Here is a 15,198-nt window from a genome sequence, read left to right as displayed (position 1 = left end):
AGGGAAATCTAAAAACAAATATTTTCATGTGGTGCGATCTGAACTCCACCCTACATGGAGAATCTGAAGTGCCCTTTGTGAAAATAACAAATTGTATGGCAAGCTCATACTATGTATAAATACAGCATCACTATATAATAAGAATAATAAACAGCCATTTGTCCATTAACTGCTGGATTAAGGGCCTCCCCATGCCATGTCCATCATTGGATTGTTTGTCCATACGTCACCACACTGGTAAATGCAAATTTGTAAAGGGAAGGCTTCGGAATCTCGCTAAACGAAGTTAGCCGTGTCCTGGAATAAAAATCGGATCACCAGGTTGATTGCACAGCATGCCAAGTACTGCCAACGACTCAACCAAAATTATTAGCCGAATATCTGGAGTTTGGCGCAAAACTTTTCCGCACCTAAAATAAATTTAAAGAGTGCGTCTTTTTTTATTAAAGTGAACGAGAGAAACAATGTAGTCGTGAAATCGCTCGTCCCATAAGGAAGAAACGCCACAACAGTGGCGGCAAAAAAATATTAATCAAAACCTCACGGCAACTGCCAAAACAGCTAATGTGTACGCGTGCATCGCAGACAAATATTTCTCACATGATTTGCAAAGTCTGTCAAGGCTTCCTTATTGCCATTTAATGAGTGTATATTTCTTTTCAAGCAAAACACGGCGTAATGCTGCGTGGAGAGTGCTGTTTATCGGCCATTCCGACCGAGGCCAAACCCCTGTAACTCAGAGGCGGGCAAAAACATTCAGCGTGGCTCTTGACTTTTTTTATAAGCACCGAAAAAAAATACGTGGGACGGTCCTGGGATTGTTTAGCTTGGCCGCACCAAATGCACATAATACGCGGTCTGTGGATACCAGCGGGAAAGAACCACCAACCCTCTGCCTTGAAAGTGCTGGGCGCGGGGGGGGGTCTACGGTGCATCTACTATGCTCGCAAGCGTCAGACGTTACGAGTCCCAGGAACACTCTCTCCAGCGGGGGCGTGCTCATGTCACGCAAAATTAACCGCCTGCAACGATTAAGTATTGCCTCCACCGAAAACAAACAGGGCCCCGCTTGTAAACACCGCCGCAGGAGGGCTAAAGGAGCTCTCCCCCTCCTCCCCCCACTGCAGCCCGCCCTCCCCCCAACAGACATAAACAAATAAGTGCATAACAATCAGGGGTGACTAAGGACACACGGCGGCGACCACTTCGAAGACAAACACTTGGCACCATGGGCTCAAAAATGCAAACACGTAAATGCGTGCCTCAAATGGCCGACGCGTTTGGCCCAAAACAATATACATTACGCTGTTTTGACGCAACAGCACCGCCACCTCCACTGTTGCAGCCGCCACGCTCACAATGCAGCAACCAGGGGAGGCGTTTAGCAGATCAATGGCTGTGCCTCCCTTTACGGCTGCAACCTATCAATTAGGTTCATAATCGGGGCGGTAAAGACACCCGAGTTAAGACTGCGCCCAGCAGGCAAGAACCAGTGAAGTGGCCGGCCGGGTGGGCCAGGCGAGCCGGCCGGCGGGCGGGCCTCGAGGGAGTCAATTAGCGGGCCTGTGAAAGGAATGGTAACACGCAGGGGATAACCACCTAGGTCCTTGATCAATGGAATGGCGGGCCACCACGCGCTTTTAAATCCAGATTGAAGAATAATTTCTTTAGAACTGCTTTTGGTGTTTTAGATTATTGTTGTCCTTCCCCCGCATCCCTCCCGATTCGCGCGGATGGCTACGTACGGTGCAAAATAAGTTGAACATACGTTTACACAACACACACGAATCTGGTCAGAGTGAATGAGACTGGTAACTCGCCCATTAAATGTGCCAGACTGTTGCGGTGGGTTGGGGTTTTTTTTTTTAGTGTGTGGGAACCGCACCAATTTCTTGCCGTTATTTTGCCATTATTAAAAAAATGAAAAATGTTGCTCTTGGCTGTGGAGGAACTGCATACTGAACGTCACTCATCAAACCCGACGAATCTCGCTGAACAAGGAGTCTGCTGTCCATGTTAAGAGGGTAAAGGACTTCAAAATAAATTAGGCGGCGGGGCGGTGGCGCTGTACTAAGTGCAATGGCGACACTTGTGAGAGTTCGAGTCCCGGCCATGGCAAACATCAGTGACGAGTGATATTTTAAACGGTCCCTGCCCCACCTCTCACCCAAAAAACTGACCGGCGTGGTGAAGTATATTCATAAACACCCAACCCGACCCCCACCACGGGGAGACCTTCACCGAACAGTGGATTGACAAAGGGCTGTGACGTTTAGAAAGTTATATAGTTTTACATTATTAGAGTGAGGGAAAAAAGTATTTGATCCCCTGCTGATTTTGTACATTTGCCCACTGACAAAGAAATGATCAGTCTATAATTTTAATGGTAGGTTTATTTGAACAGTGAGAGACAGAGTAACAACAACAAAATCCAGAAAAACGCATGTCAAAATGTTATAAATTGATTTGCATTTTAATGAGGGAAATAAGTATTTGACCCCCTCTCATTCAGAAAGATTTCTGGCTCGCAGGTGTCTTTTATACAGGTAACGAGCTGAGATTAGGAGCACACTCTTAAAGGGAGTGCTTCTAATCTCAGCTTGTTACCTGTGTAGTTTAGTAAATACACGCATGGGGTAAATGGTGAGATCGCGGGGGGGGGGGGGCAGGACAGTAAGGGTCATATTGGAACAGCCAGGTGCGATGGCTGGGACGATGAGGTAATGATTAGGCCAATTAAGCCAGAGGACCAGCGACGGCTGTGATTGACTGGTGTTGTTGTCAGGGCTGAAGTGGCGTCATAATGTCTGGGCAAGGAACAGGTGCACGAGGACTCGGAGCGTCGGTGGGACGCGGGATAATTAATTGGGGAATAATGAGAACGGGGATAAATTGGGGAGACGCGAGGATAGAGGGGAGTGGTGATAGGGGAGTGGTGAACGGGGACTGGAGACGGAGGACGGAAAGCAGGGGAGATAACGGAGAGGAGAGAGCAGAGATGAAGCAGCCAGCAGTGGAGAGAGCACAGTGATAGCGGAGAGCAGAGAAGCAGTGATAGTGGAGATGACGGAGAAGCAGTGATAGTGGAGCTGACGGAGAAGCAGTGATAGTGGAGATAGCGGAGAAGCAGTGATAGTGGAGCTGATGGAGAAGCAGAGATAAGGAGAGGCAAAGACGGCGAGTGAGACGAGCAAGGCGTGACGAGCGAGCCGTGGCAAGCAGGGGAACTGTGAAGTATTGAGGGCTTGTGGAGAACTGTAATAAAGTGGTGTTGGAAGAAAGACAAAAGTTGTCCGAGTGAAATCAACCACTACACCTGTATAAAAGACACCTGTCCACAGAAGCAATCAATCAGCTTCCAAACTCTCCACCATGGCCAATACCAAAGAGCTCTCCAAGGATGTCAGGGACAAGATGGTAGACCTACACAAGGCTGGAATGGGCTACAAGACCATTGCCAAGCAGCTTGGTGAGAAGGTGACAACAGTTGGTGTGATTATTCGCAAATGGAAGAAACACAAAAGAACTGTCAATCTCCCTCAGCCTGGGGCTCCATGCAAGATCTCACGTCGTGGAGTTGAAATGATCATGAGAACGGTGAGGAATCAGCCCAGAATTACACGGGAGGATCTTGTCAATGATCTCAAAGCAGCTGGGACCATAGTCACCAAGAAAGCAATTGGTAACACACTACGCCATGAAGGACTGAAATCCTGCAGCGCCCGCAAGGTCCCCCTGCTCAAGAAAGCACATATACATACCCGTCTGAAGTTTGCCAATGAACATCTGAATGGTTCAGAGGATAACTGGGGTGAAAGTGTTGTGGTCAGATGAGACCAAAATTGAGCTCTTTGTCATCAACTCAACTCACCGTGTTTGGAGGGGGAGGAATGCTGCCTATGACCCCAAGAACACCATCCCCACCGTCAAACATTGAGGTGGAAACATTATGCTTAGGGGGTGTTTTTCTGCTAAGGGGACAGGACAACTTCACCGCATCAAAGGGACGATGGACGGGGCCATGTACCGTCAAATCTTGGGTGAGAACCTCTTTCCCTCAGCCAGGGCATTGAAAATGGGTCGTGGATGGGTATTCCAGCATGACAATGACCCAAAACACACGGCCAAGGCAACAAAGGAGTGGCTCAAGAAGAAGCACATCAAGGTCCTGGAGTGGCCTAGCCAGTCTCCAGACCTTAATCCCATAGAAAACCTGTGGAGGGAGCTGAAGGTTCGAGTTGCCAAACGTCAGCCTCGAAACCTTAATGGCTTGGGACAAAATCCCTCCTGAGATGTGTGCAAACCTGGTGGCCAACTACAAGAAACGTCTGACCTCTGTGATTGCCAACAAGGGTTTTGCCACCAGGTACTAAGTCATGTTTTGCAGAGGGATCAAATACTTATTTCCTCTGGCTTAATTGGCCTAATCATTACCTCATCATCCCAGCCATCGCACCTGGCTGTTCCAATATGACCCGTACTGTCCTGCCCCTGCGCGCGATCTCCCCATTTACCCCCATGCGCATATTTACTCAACTACACAGGTAACAAGCCGAGATTAGGAGCACTCCCTTTAAGAGTGTGCTCCTAATCTCAGCTCGTTACCTGTATAAAAGACACCTGGGAGCCAGAAACCTTTCTGAATGAGAGGGGGTCAAATACTTAATTCAATCATTAAAATGCAAATCAATTTATAACATTTTTGACATGCGTTTTTCTGGATTTTTTGTTGTTATTCTGTCTCTCACTGTTCAAATAAACCTACCATTAAAATTATAGACTGATGATTTCTTTGTCAGTGGGCAAACGTAGAAAATCAGCAGGAGATCAAATACTTTTTTCCCTCACTGTACATCGTGCCTCCCTTGCCAGCCCATAGCTAAACAATTAATCAATAATCCTCAAAGCAATTCCAATGGTGTGAAAAAGGTTTTGGTGAAAAAATTAATTGCGCAGGAGTTGGATTATCATGTCATGCGTTGAATGTCAGATGTTGAGCCTTAAAGATAAATCCAATGACCCCACAGAAATGCACTTATTTGTAAAAAAAATACGTTCATTAACACGTCCGCTAGAGCAGCGAGGACGATCTCACAAAGGCCTTGGGTTGTTTTTCACAACTCTACGGAGCCTGTGTGGGGGGGGGCAGGAGGTAAACAACTTTTCCATCTCAGTCTTTTGAAACGTTTGTGTCAGAAATAAGTACGACGATTTTCTCGAACCGTGAAATGGACAGGTATGCAGTCTTCAGGGATGATTGTGTCTCGACAGCCTTGGCAGCCGGGCCATCTCGCCGAACATAACCGCCATTCCCGCCATCATTCTCTCGACAAAGAGATTGCCACATCCCCAACAGCGCGTACACAAGGGCCGCCACGGGCGTTCAATTTTAACCCCCGAAACTGCTTTACAAAGCAACGGACGGTCCACGGCACGCGACTGTGCGCCATTTGTAAAAAAAAACAATCAATTGCACAGTGAAAAACGCAAGGAATATCAGACACGATAGTCTGAAAACTATCGGGGGGGCTAACTCATTAGCGGCAACATTGTGACGAATATAACGTATGTTGGATTTTTTTTCAACGTTATACTCAGAACTGCGATTTCCTGCTCAAATGAGCATTGAGGTGGTGCTCATGTCCATCTTACAGGCCTGAGCCAACTGTGGAGATTCCACATTCCTATCCAGGATGTCTAGTCTGTCCACAGCAAAACCACTGTTGTCTTCCCAACGGGATGATGGGCCGAGTCAACTCCCTGTATGAGGATACCCGATACAACCATATAAGAATATATAAGCAGCAGGGCCTACATTACTGCTGCAGCTGCCATGACAATTTATTTGTACCCAGTCTAAACAGCGCCGTCCGCTGCACCGCAATGCACTGAACAGACCTCTTCAGTGTGATTGTGCACGCCTCTGTTATTTTTCAAGCAGAGCGACGTTGTGACGTGGCTGTTGTTCGATAACGGTAACTTTGCCAGCAAAACACAGTCCTCTGCGTTTTTCTAAATTCACACGGAGCGGCTAAGCCATGCAGGTGTTCGTGCGCAGGGCCACCGTTTGGCCTTATCTGTCAAAGACCACAAGGTCAGGTACTCGTACGTACGCCAGCATCTGTGCCAGATCCGGTTTCGTTCACAAAGGCGACCACCCCCCTCTCCCCCCCAACCGTCCCCCGGTTCTCTCTCCCCCCCCCCCCACCAGTTCTCTCACCCATCTCTAGAACGCTCTCCAGCACTTGACGGCTGCGGCGACGCGGAAAGACGAGGAACAATACGCGCACATCTTTATCCTTATATCGCGCTCCCTAACCCACGACCGAGGGTTTTTACGTGGTTCACAGCATTCGCTGGAAATAGCCGGTTATAACTAGGGCAACCCCTTATGTAACAACATGGAACAGGACAAGCAGAGCTTGAAACGCTGGGATACATTCATTTTCTAGATGCCAAAAGCACACCTTTTTAAATCGACAAAAAATGCAGCTGTGTTACTGTAAATATAACTGCTAAGCGCGCCTCCCTTACTCAAACGCAGAATAAAATACCAATAGGATAAGAACAAAAACGTAGGTCTAACAGTGTTCCTCAAAGCCTGCTGACGGCCTACCTGCTCTCTACAAGACCGCAAATACAGACGCAACCTTCCGCAGATCGCAAATCACCAGACTCGCAAGGCTGACGACCTGCAACGTTTTTTTTTTCCGCGCGGTGCTGCAGATCATCTCCTTTTGCAGAAAGTAACCAACCAAATTATCGGCAGCTTGTATGTAAAAAACATGACATAAACGTGACGTTTGTAAAACAGTACAAAACACACATGTTTATTTGCGTGCAAAACTTTTATCGGCGACAACCTTGAAGTGTCAGTTTGTCCTCTGGCACACAAATGCGATTTTTCCAGCGTCGCCACGGGATGAAAATTCAACTATTCGCCAAAAAAGGGGGATCATGTCGTTGACTCTTCACGAAAGAGCCCCCTGGCATCAGTGTGAAGAGATGTGGTCTATCCGTGTGCGACATACACCGCCCATATTATTCAATCCCTATTAATAGAGCTTCAGATACATCCGCTGCTTTCAGGGGATTCATGTTCACACAGAGATAAATATGCTCTTGCCAAAACGAGGATGGATTTCCCTGCAAATCACGTCAGCAGCAGCGGCATTTTTTCCACACACGATTCCGTTATTGGGGGAGCTGTTGGGGGTGGTGGGTGTAGAGGGGCGGGGGTTCTGGGGTGGGTTGGATGAAAATTCATTGTTGAACATCAGGAAATGATAAAAACAGCTCGATGTTTTTTTTTATTAACTGCGCAAAAATTTCTCAGTTGTGAATAAAAATTGGGGTAATGGACAGCAGCAGCAGCAGAAGCGTGACAAACGCAGAGTGGCGATGCTGGCCCAAAGGGGGCCCCAGTAGACACAGAGAAAATATAAGTGGTGGGGGCACCCCCTAATTAACAAAATCCCAGTGATATGACAAAAGAGGCATGGACAAAAGATGTGGAGTGAAATAAGAGAAATATAGGCCAAAAAAAGTGATGTGGTCAGATGAGAGAATGTAGTCAAGATAGAGGGCAGAGGTTACGGTCATTTGTTTTTTTTATTTAGTTTGCTTTGTTTATTCGTATTTGAATGCGAGCTGATATTTCTGATATTTGACACGCTCAAATTTTCTCTTTTACACCCCCGAGTCCCTTGAGCCTCTTGGGGAGTCGGGAGGGGGACCCTGAGCTTTTGCAGGAGTTTCCCGTCACCTTTACGTTGCTGCCTCTGCGCTGCCACCACTGCGGGTTTGTGATTTTCTGACGGGCTTCTCAAATTGAGGAAGGGGCGGTGGCGTCGTGGCATCGGAGGGATATCGCTTACCGTGTTCCTTCCCCTCCGGCGCCCGTAACTCTTCTTCACCAGCCCCTTGTAGTTCTCATTTTTCTTGGTCAAGTAGTAGTACAGGACACAGTCGGAGACGGTCTGCGAAGAGCAATGTTAAATTACACGGCGGTCAGCAGATTTAAACTTTCCAAGTGTGGATTTTTTTTTATCTTCGAACGGTCATAAATTGAGTCACAGAGACACCCGGCAGAGAAAGAAAGGGGGGGTACACACAGGGCTGGTATGCCACTGTTTTCCCAGATAAGTTAATATTTGAACCTTACGGCGGTACCCCGGGGTACCATTGTATCCCGGCTCTGGCACAATGTCCGCGATGCAGTCATTTTCAGTCTGTTGATGGTCGGCGATGCGGCAATCGACTCATCTCGACGAGCTGTACACGATGCACCACTATGGTGCGTGCAAGCGTTCAGGATTTCAGTGCAATCGCCCTCGCTGCGTTTCGACATCGCCGAGTAGCACTGATTTCGGATTGATTGGTACCCCAGTTGCCGAGTTAAGGACACCCCTGGAAAACATATTGTCCCAGAAATAAAATATTTCATTGCCTCGGCCATTTTGTATTATTTGGTACCCCGGGGTACTGCCATGAGGATCATTTAACCGGTATTTTAAAAAATACATTTGGGGCACACTAAACTGCAGCGAAGAATGCTGGCACTCCACTCTGGCCGCAACGTGAGGTGGTCCGGCCGTATTGGTTTGCAGCCGAATGGAGAGCAGAAGAACAATCCCATTTCTTTTCCAAAAAATGTGTTTCAAATTCGAAACCACATGCGACCACGGCAGCTCGGATACGGCGCGCTACAGAAGGCAGTGGCGTAGCGCAGTTGGCATGAACCCCCATGGTGCAAACAATAAAATGGGGTCCCCCGCCCTGTCCAAATTTCCACCCCCATGACCACCCCCGGCCCGCACCACTACCCCGCGAAATAAAACAAAAGCAGCTTATTCGCCAATCTCCAACTGTGGTCGTGATGTAACAATTGTTAATTAACGGGCACATGCAATCAAAATTCAAAATCGCATGGGGATAAATGGGGGGAAAGCAGGCATACATTACTATGCATTACTGCCCTGACCTACAGATCTTACAGTTAAGTGCAACCAAGTAGAATGGAGGGTTATCTCTAGCATATCCAATTAAAACAAGAGATCCTTGAGTAATTACTCTCTCGGTCAATAACAACGAGCAGCAGGGGTTTTTTTGCAGGGGTTATCGCAAGATGTGCCCACATGTCTATGCATGGCACGATGAAACAAAAGCACAAATCAATTTGCATGAACACACAAAGGTTTGACAAAGAGCCGCTCTCCACAAACGCGCAGCGTTTACCGATGCCAACAATTTAACCCGGGTGCGTGAGCGCGTATAGTGCGCAGAACATCCATAACTATCCCGCAGAAGATTATGTGAATTAATTTAAAGACATTGCAAGTGTGAAGACAAATGGGTATTGTCTTGATATTATGTACACAAGCTGTGTATGCACGCCTGTTCTATAGATCAGGTTGAGGGGGGGAAAAAAAGTACTTTAAGGTTACAACCAAGGATGCCACCATAGCACTGTCGTGGCATCATTGCATTGGCTTTGCGTTAATAACACATCAGTATAGCAATGCAGCGATTGTTACTAATGTAGTGACATCGCGGGATGTCACTGTGCAGTGCTGGCCCTAGAGAGGCACGGCGTGCGGTGTAACGACATCGCGGATACCACAAGGGTGTGGTGTAGTACCGGCCCTAGAGGGGCCCGGTGAGCGCTGATTGATAGCGCTGGGTGGCACCACGCTTGGCGTGCAGTGCCAACCCTACAGGACAGGGTGTGGGAGTGCTGGCCGTAGGAATGAGGTTACTAAAGGCCATGGCACTCTGGCTGACACGAGAGGACACACGTGACCTGTTAAGTCTACAAAGGGGCCCCAAGTGGGAGCTAGGGGGATCACGTCGTTGGGATCCAGATCCTTCCCGAGGATTCTGGAAGGTGGTCGTGGCCAAGGGCGGAGCCAGCCACGCCACAGATAATATAAGCCGGGTCCCGAGAGGTACCGGAGTTGTTGTTGTTCACCCTGGAAGAAACCCTTCGTCTACGTTCTCCGTTCAACGAGTCTCCAACACGTGGACCTGGACCCGAGCTGTTGATCCCGGTCCGTAGTAGCAGTTACGTTGTAACTTGTGTAATTAGCCTGGTGGTCACCACCATAGGTTGTTATTCTGTTCAGGGGACGTTACCCCCATGTGTTCGAGTTAAATAAATGTGTTGCCACTTGTTGCAGGCGTTCGCGGTTAGAATCCATTAGGCTACCCTGGTTAATACTGCAGGCGCATTACCCAAAAATATTACGTGCTGTCTGTTTCACGGTGGACGATGAGAGATTACGTGCAGAAATTCTAAGAGTAGGCTATTCATTGTGCCAGCATCATGTTCCAAATTTGCCAATTTACTCGCGAATTAACTAAATTAGGATGAAGATCGCAATCCTCACCTCCTCCTGCAAAAGCCTAGCTGACCCTCCTGCAACAGTCCTGAGAGTCAGGGAGGCTTTCATGGGCAAATATGTTAAAGGTAAGTGATGTTACTCAATTATTAGTCATTAATAAAACGTAAAACTCATGCTATACAGTCTGGAACATGGCATCTCCTAGACTGTTTTTCAGGTTGCATCTTCCAAGGTACTGCCCTCAAGTGAGCAAGGGCATGCTCCAAAAATTAAAACATCCTTATTATAAATAAAGATTATGAAACATTAAGTAAAAATGTGCATCTGTCCAAATAAGTGAAGTATTTGGGTAACCATGTGACTACTACCATTTTCTGGTAGAGATTTTTTTTGTTTTTGTTTCCGTGGACTCTCCTCTGCAACGTAAGTTGGTGCCATGAGCAATGTTAAGAGTTGTATGAGAGGAAGTGAACGCTACCACTGATGAACAAGAAGAGATTTCGTTTTTTGTGGTTCCGGCTTTCAAGGAAAGAGTCACCTACCTGCGACAGGTCGAGTTTATTATTATTACAGCCGTTTCTATTCTGAAGCTCAAAATAAACGCATGGAAATTGTGCGTGGAATTTCTTTTTAAGCATGGACGTTGGCAATAAAGTTTCCATTGTTCGCGAAATTCAAAATAGCACTCGTGAAATGGGTTAAGACAAAAACCACAATCTGTGAATTCGACTGCTACTGCAGAATCGTGACAATGAACTGAATCATGCAGTAGAGGGAACGGGGTATCATAACAACTCAGCAAGGCAGTAGAATCTTGGCAAGAAAGCACTCTGTGAATTCAGAGATGGACTGCTTGTTGCGCGGATAAGCTGTGAGCAAGGCAGCAAATTCTCTGGCAAAACCAACAAAACAGATTTTTTTCCTGTTCGTACAGGAGGCATGGTTACAAACAGCAATTGTTTTTCATATATTGAGCCAATTTTTTATGCTGTTTCACGTAATAATGCTTTCTCCAAAAATGTTAATTTTACTACCAAAATACCCTGCATAAAACTACGTCCAATATGCCAAAGAACACAATGTAAAGAACACAAACAAAATATAGCTCTCTCTTTACCTTCTTTTCCAGGTAGGAAGCAATCAACGAAAAATTCTTTGGATGCAAAACAAATCTGAAAAAAGCAGAGCCGGGGATTAGTTCACATTAAAAACATTGGCACACGTGGGGAACAGTCCAGATGTATGTACGTGCACACCAATTTCCAAATTAAAAACATGTTAAAAGACATTAACCGTGAAGCGATGGGTTTTTGGCGGCCCTGGCGGTGAAAGTTCACAGACCTACGGGAGATTATAAAACGCTATGTGTTTAAGGGGACATTGATTATAATGAAACCCCCCGTGGGTTATTTCAATATTTGTTTTGCCACTTTATCTGATGCCGGTGTGAAAGCCGAGAGAGGGGGCCAACGACACAGGACACATGATACACCCTCCCAGCGCCTCGCGGACAACGAGCAGATGGTCACCTCTTGCAAGATACGTTACCAGCGCATAACGCAATCCAGGCTGACAACGGCGCGCAGCCTCACGTAACAGGCGACCGCTTGATTATCTCAATTACGTAAACTCTTGTCGTTTTAGGGTTTATTGTGACTTAACAAAAAAATCTGTTAGCAACGTAAAAGGCCGACGATACAATTTGGAGATGATTTTTACTTTTTTTTTGACACGCAGTAATTGCTGTCACCGACTGTGAATGCCACAGTGAGTACATCGTCATCACCGATTAATCCATCCACTGCTGGATGAAGACTTCCACAAAACCCTCGCCCCCTCCCACACCAATCCATGCTAACCACGCAACAAAACATCTAGCTCCTACATGTGAGTTGATCTCATCGCCCCATCTCCGCGGTGGACGTCAGTCCCACGGGTCTCCCATCCTTCGGCTGCCACCCTGTCGTTAGTCTCGACCACCAGCCATCGCCTCTTTTAGCAACGTGTTTTGCCCATGCGCCTGTTTACTTTTCTTAACATTCAATGCAATGTATGTACGCATGTTGAACTTCTTTCGCGCCGTACACAGCCAACCGATCCAACCCAAAAAAAAAAAAACTCTGTTAAGAATAATACTGGTCACGAAAGCCCACACTACATGTTAAATGCAGCAAACCTACTTGTCTCGGAAGATCTCCTTCTCGTGCTCGGTCCACACGTTGAGCAGCTGCCGCTCGCGGTGCACGCGCACGGGGTCGCCCAGGAGACCGTTCTTGTCGATGAAGCGCACGTGTCGCTGGTCGACGTCGAACAGCCTCGGAGGCACGGCCGCCAGGTCGCGCATCTGCTTCTCGCTGCCCTGGGGGGGTCAGAAGAGCGCCAACGGGGGGGGGCGATGCTGAAGGAGACCTCGAGAGAACCGCCCACCCCCCTCCGGCGGCGATGACGACGCAGTCTTCGTATTGCGGACAATGAGAGCGCGAGTTTTGTCAGATCTTGGCAGCCATGTGTGGGGGGGGGCTGAGGAGGCTCGACGGTTGTTTTGGACGGGCGACCGCTATGCATAACAGGTTGTCGTAGGCGCGGCTGCAGGGTTGTGCTGCATGGTGGTCAGCAGAGGGCACCGCAGCAGAATATATTTTCCACCAAATCTATGCTCCCCATCTTCACCGACCAGTGTGGTGAAGTATGGTGCATTAACACAAATAACCCGGACAGTGGTGGCGAAGCTCTCATCTGGCAGTGGACTGACAAAAAGGTTGAATTGTTTATATAGGACTGTGTATATATAATTGTTATATTTGTTAAAAATTGCAGTGTTGCTTTTACTAAAATAGCAACAACGATAATCTAATTTCAGCATTCTGTAAAAGTGAGTTTCTGCATAATGCAAAAATTCAGTGACAAACCCCAATGTAAAAATACACTAGCTGCAAACCAAAAACGAGCGTGCAGAGGTCGAACGCAGGAACTAGGGGGATTGGACGTGTGAGCAGAGACGTCGGCATGCTAACGAAGTATACTTAGCGATCCGGTTCAATTTGCTTCGCCGAGGCTTCTGAATCGACGCAATGAATCTAAACTGGGACGGCACGCCGATGGGCTGTCACAGCCACGTCTTCAACGGCCACGTTTTGTAGATAATTCACAGCAAGATTGAGCGATTTTAAAAACACTGAAACCGTTTAACTGACTGCGACGACAAAAACATTGCTAGCAGCGTGTGCACGATTCAACATATAAGACTGATGAACAAGCGAAGAGTGCCGAAATTTAAAAAATGCTCTTGCGCTAATAAGCTATACCCACAAACACGCCCGATTCACGCGGCTACCGGGTCGGCGCTGGAGACACATGAATGGGAAACTAATTGTGGAAGCCCTGCTTGTTTATTTGTTAAGAAACGATGCTTGTTTAAGACAAATAACAGCACACCCATTAAAAGCAAATGCTCGTTCCCAGCAGAAATCCTCGGGTCATTTCAACTTCTCATCACAACAACGGCTCTCGATAAAAAAGGTCAAACTATTTTTTTTTAAAGGTACGGGGGGGGGGGGGGGGACTCACACAACCCCGGAGAGCTTTCACGACAATAATTATAGCCGTCGTTACTTTGAAAGAGCTAACCCAAGGATATCAAAAGTGGAACAGCATTCACCGATGGTCGTGTCTCCTCTTTGCATTCTCTGCGCACTGACACCTCTTTTTCGTATTGTTTTTGCCTTCACGCCAAGGCATTAGCATCCAGAACCTTGCGCTTAATTTTAGGATGTGCGTTTTCATTCGTAAGCGCGTTTGATAACTGTGCCCATGGCACCAAGCGTCGTACAACGTACCCGGGAACGTCGTGGATATTGCGACTATATTTAAACTAGCGTGCTCCGGTACTTCAATTGGTAAATAAAACATGACCGACGGGGTCGGCTTCTGGTACCTCTTGGTCAGACAGGTCGTCGCCGGTGTCAGCAGCCTCCTCGTCGCTGCCGTCAGCCGATCCGTTTCCCTTTTGGTTGCGCCTGCAACACACAAGTAGGCCAAGGTCCAGACGTCAGAGGTTATCGTGGCCACAACTGACCATCGCTTTCTTCTCTGCTCGATTGTATGTTTGTGGCCAAGTTGACAGCTGACCTCCAAGGGCTGCAATTACAATCTCGTACCTGCCTTTCAGTCTTCCACTTGTTAAACAGCCAAAATGTCCTTCAAGGACCAAGGACAACTCTATCATTCTAAGCACCACCAGTTAAACAAGTCTTTCACAAACCACTTAGTCTATTACCATCATCTGGCTTCAGGTTTCAGCCAATCTCTCCACCGCATGTTTCAGTCACCTGCCCGCCTCCATCCTACACATGTGCCCCACTTATAACAACCTCCCCTTGCTGATCACATCTAGAACGTTTTCACATCATGTTATATTTCAAACTTCCAAGTCGATTACACTATCCTTCAGTTAAATCATTTGTATCCAATGAGCCAAAAAAGGCTAAGTGATTTACTGCTCAAAAATGCATTGAGAGATTGCTCAACTCCTGCTTACTGCCAAGAGCCGGCAGTATAATGTCCACAATTCTATGGCGGGGACAAGTCTCCCCATAGCACAACCACTACTGACTTCTCCACAAATTGATACTTATTTTATCGACCCCCAGAGGGATGATGTATTGTGTGATCGATATTATATAGTCGACTTGATGTGGAAGAATAAAACACTTCAAAAGTCACATTATACATCTCCCTTTCCATTCTGTAACCACGCCACAGCAGACGCACACATCTCCAAGGCAAAGAAAAAAAACCTACAAGTGACATTCGAAGCGCTCATCAGATATTCTACAAGGGCACTAGGCCTAGTGCC

At 47.2% G+C, this 15,198-nt stretch overlaps 1 protein-coding gene across 15 annotated transcripts in view; it reads right to left on the bottom strand.

Moving 5' to 3' along the window:
• LOC116939188 (nuclear receptor corepressor 1-like) overlaps nucleotides 1-15,198 on the bottom strand; it is a 185,099-nt gene that overhangs the window by 68,412 nt on the left and 101,489 nt on the right. For all 15 annotated transcript variants that reach the window (XM_032947292.2, XM_032947295.2, XM_032947291.2 and 12 more), the window contains 4 exons: nucleotides 14,278-14,359; nucleotides 12,524-12,702; nucleotides 11,461-11,515; nucleotides 7,878-7,979 (listed from right to left, as the gene is read on the bottom strand). In XM_032947292.2, coding sequence (XP_032803183.2) covers nucleotides 7,878-7,979; nucleotides 11,461-11,515; nucleotides 12,524-12,702; nucleotides 14,278-14,359 — 418 coding nt within the window. The remainder of the gene's footprint in view (nucleotides 1-7,877; nucleotides 7,980-11,460; nucleotides 11,516-12,523; nucleotides 12,703-14,277; nucleotides 14,360-15,198) is intronic.

The sequence above is a fragment of the Petromyzon marinus genome, chromosome 5 (assembly GCF_048934315.1).
Source record: "Petromyzon marinus isolate PM22_M1 ecotype Great Lakes invasive population chromosome 5, UKy_Petmar_22M1.pri1.0, whole genome shotgun sequence".
Taxonomy (NCBI): Eukaryota; Metazoa; Chordata; class Hyperoartia; order Petromyzontiformes; family Petromyzontidae; genus Petromyzon; species Petromyzon marinus.
Note: the sequence above shows the minus strand (reverse complement) of the source record. Positions and strands in the feature narration are given on the sequence as shown.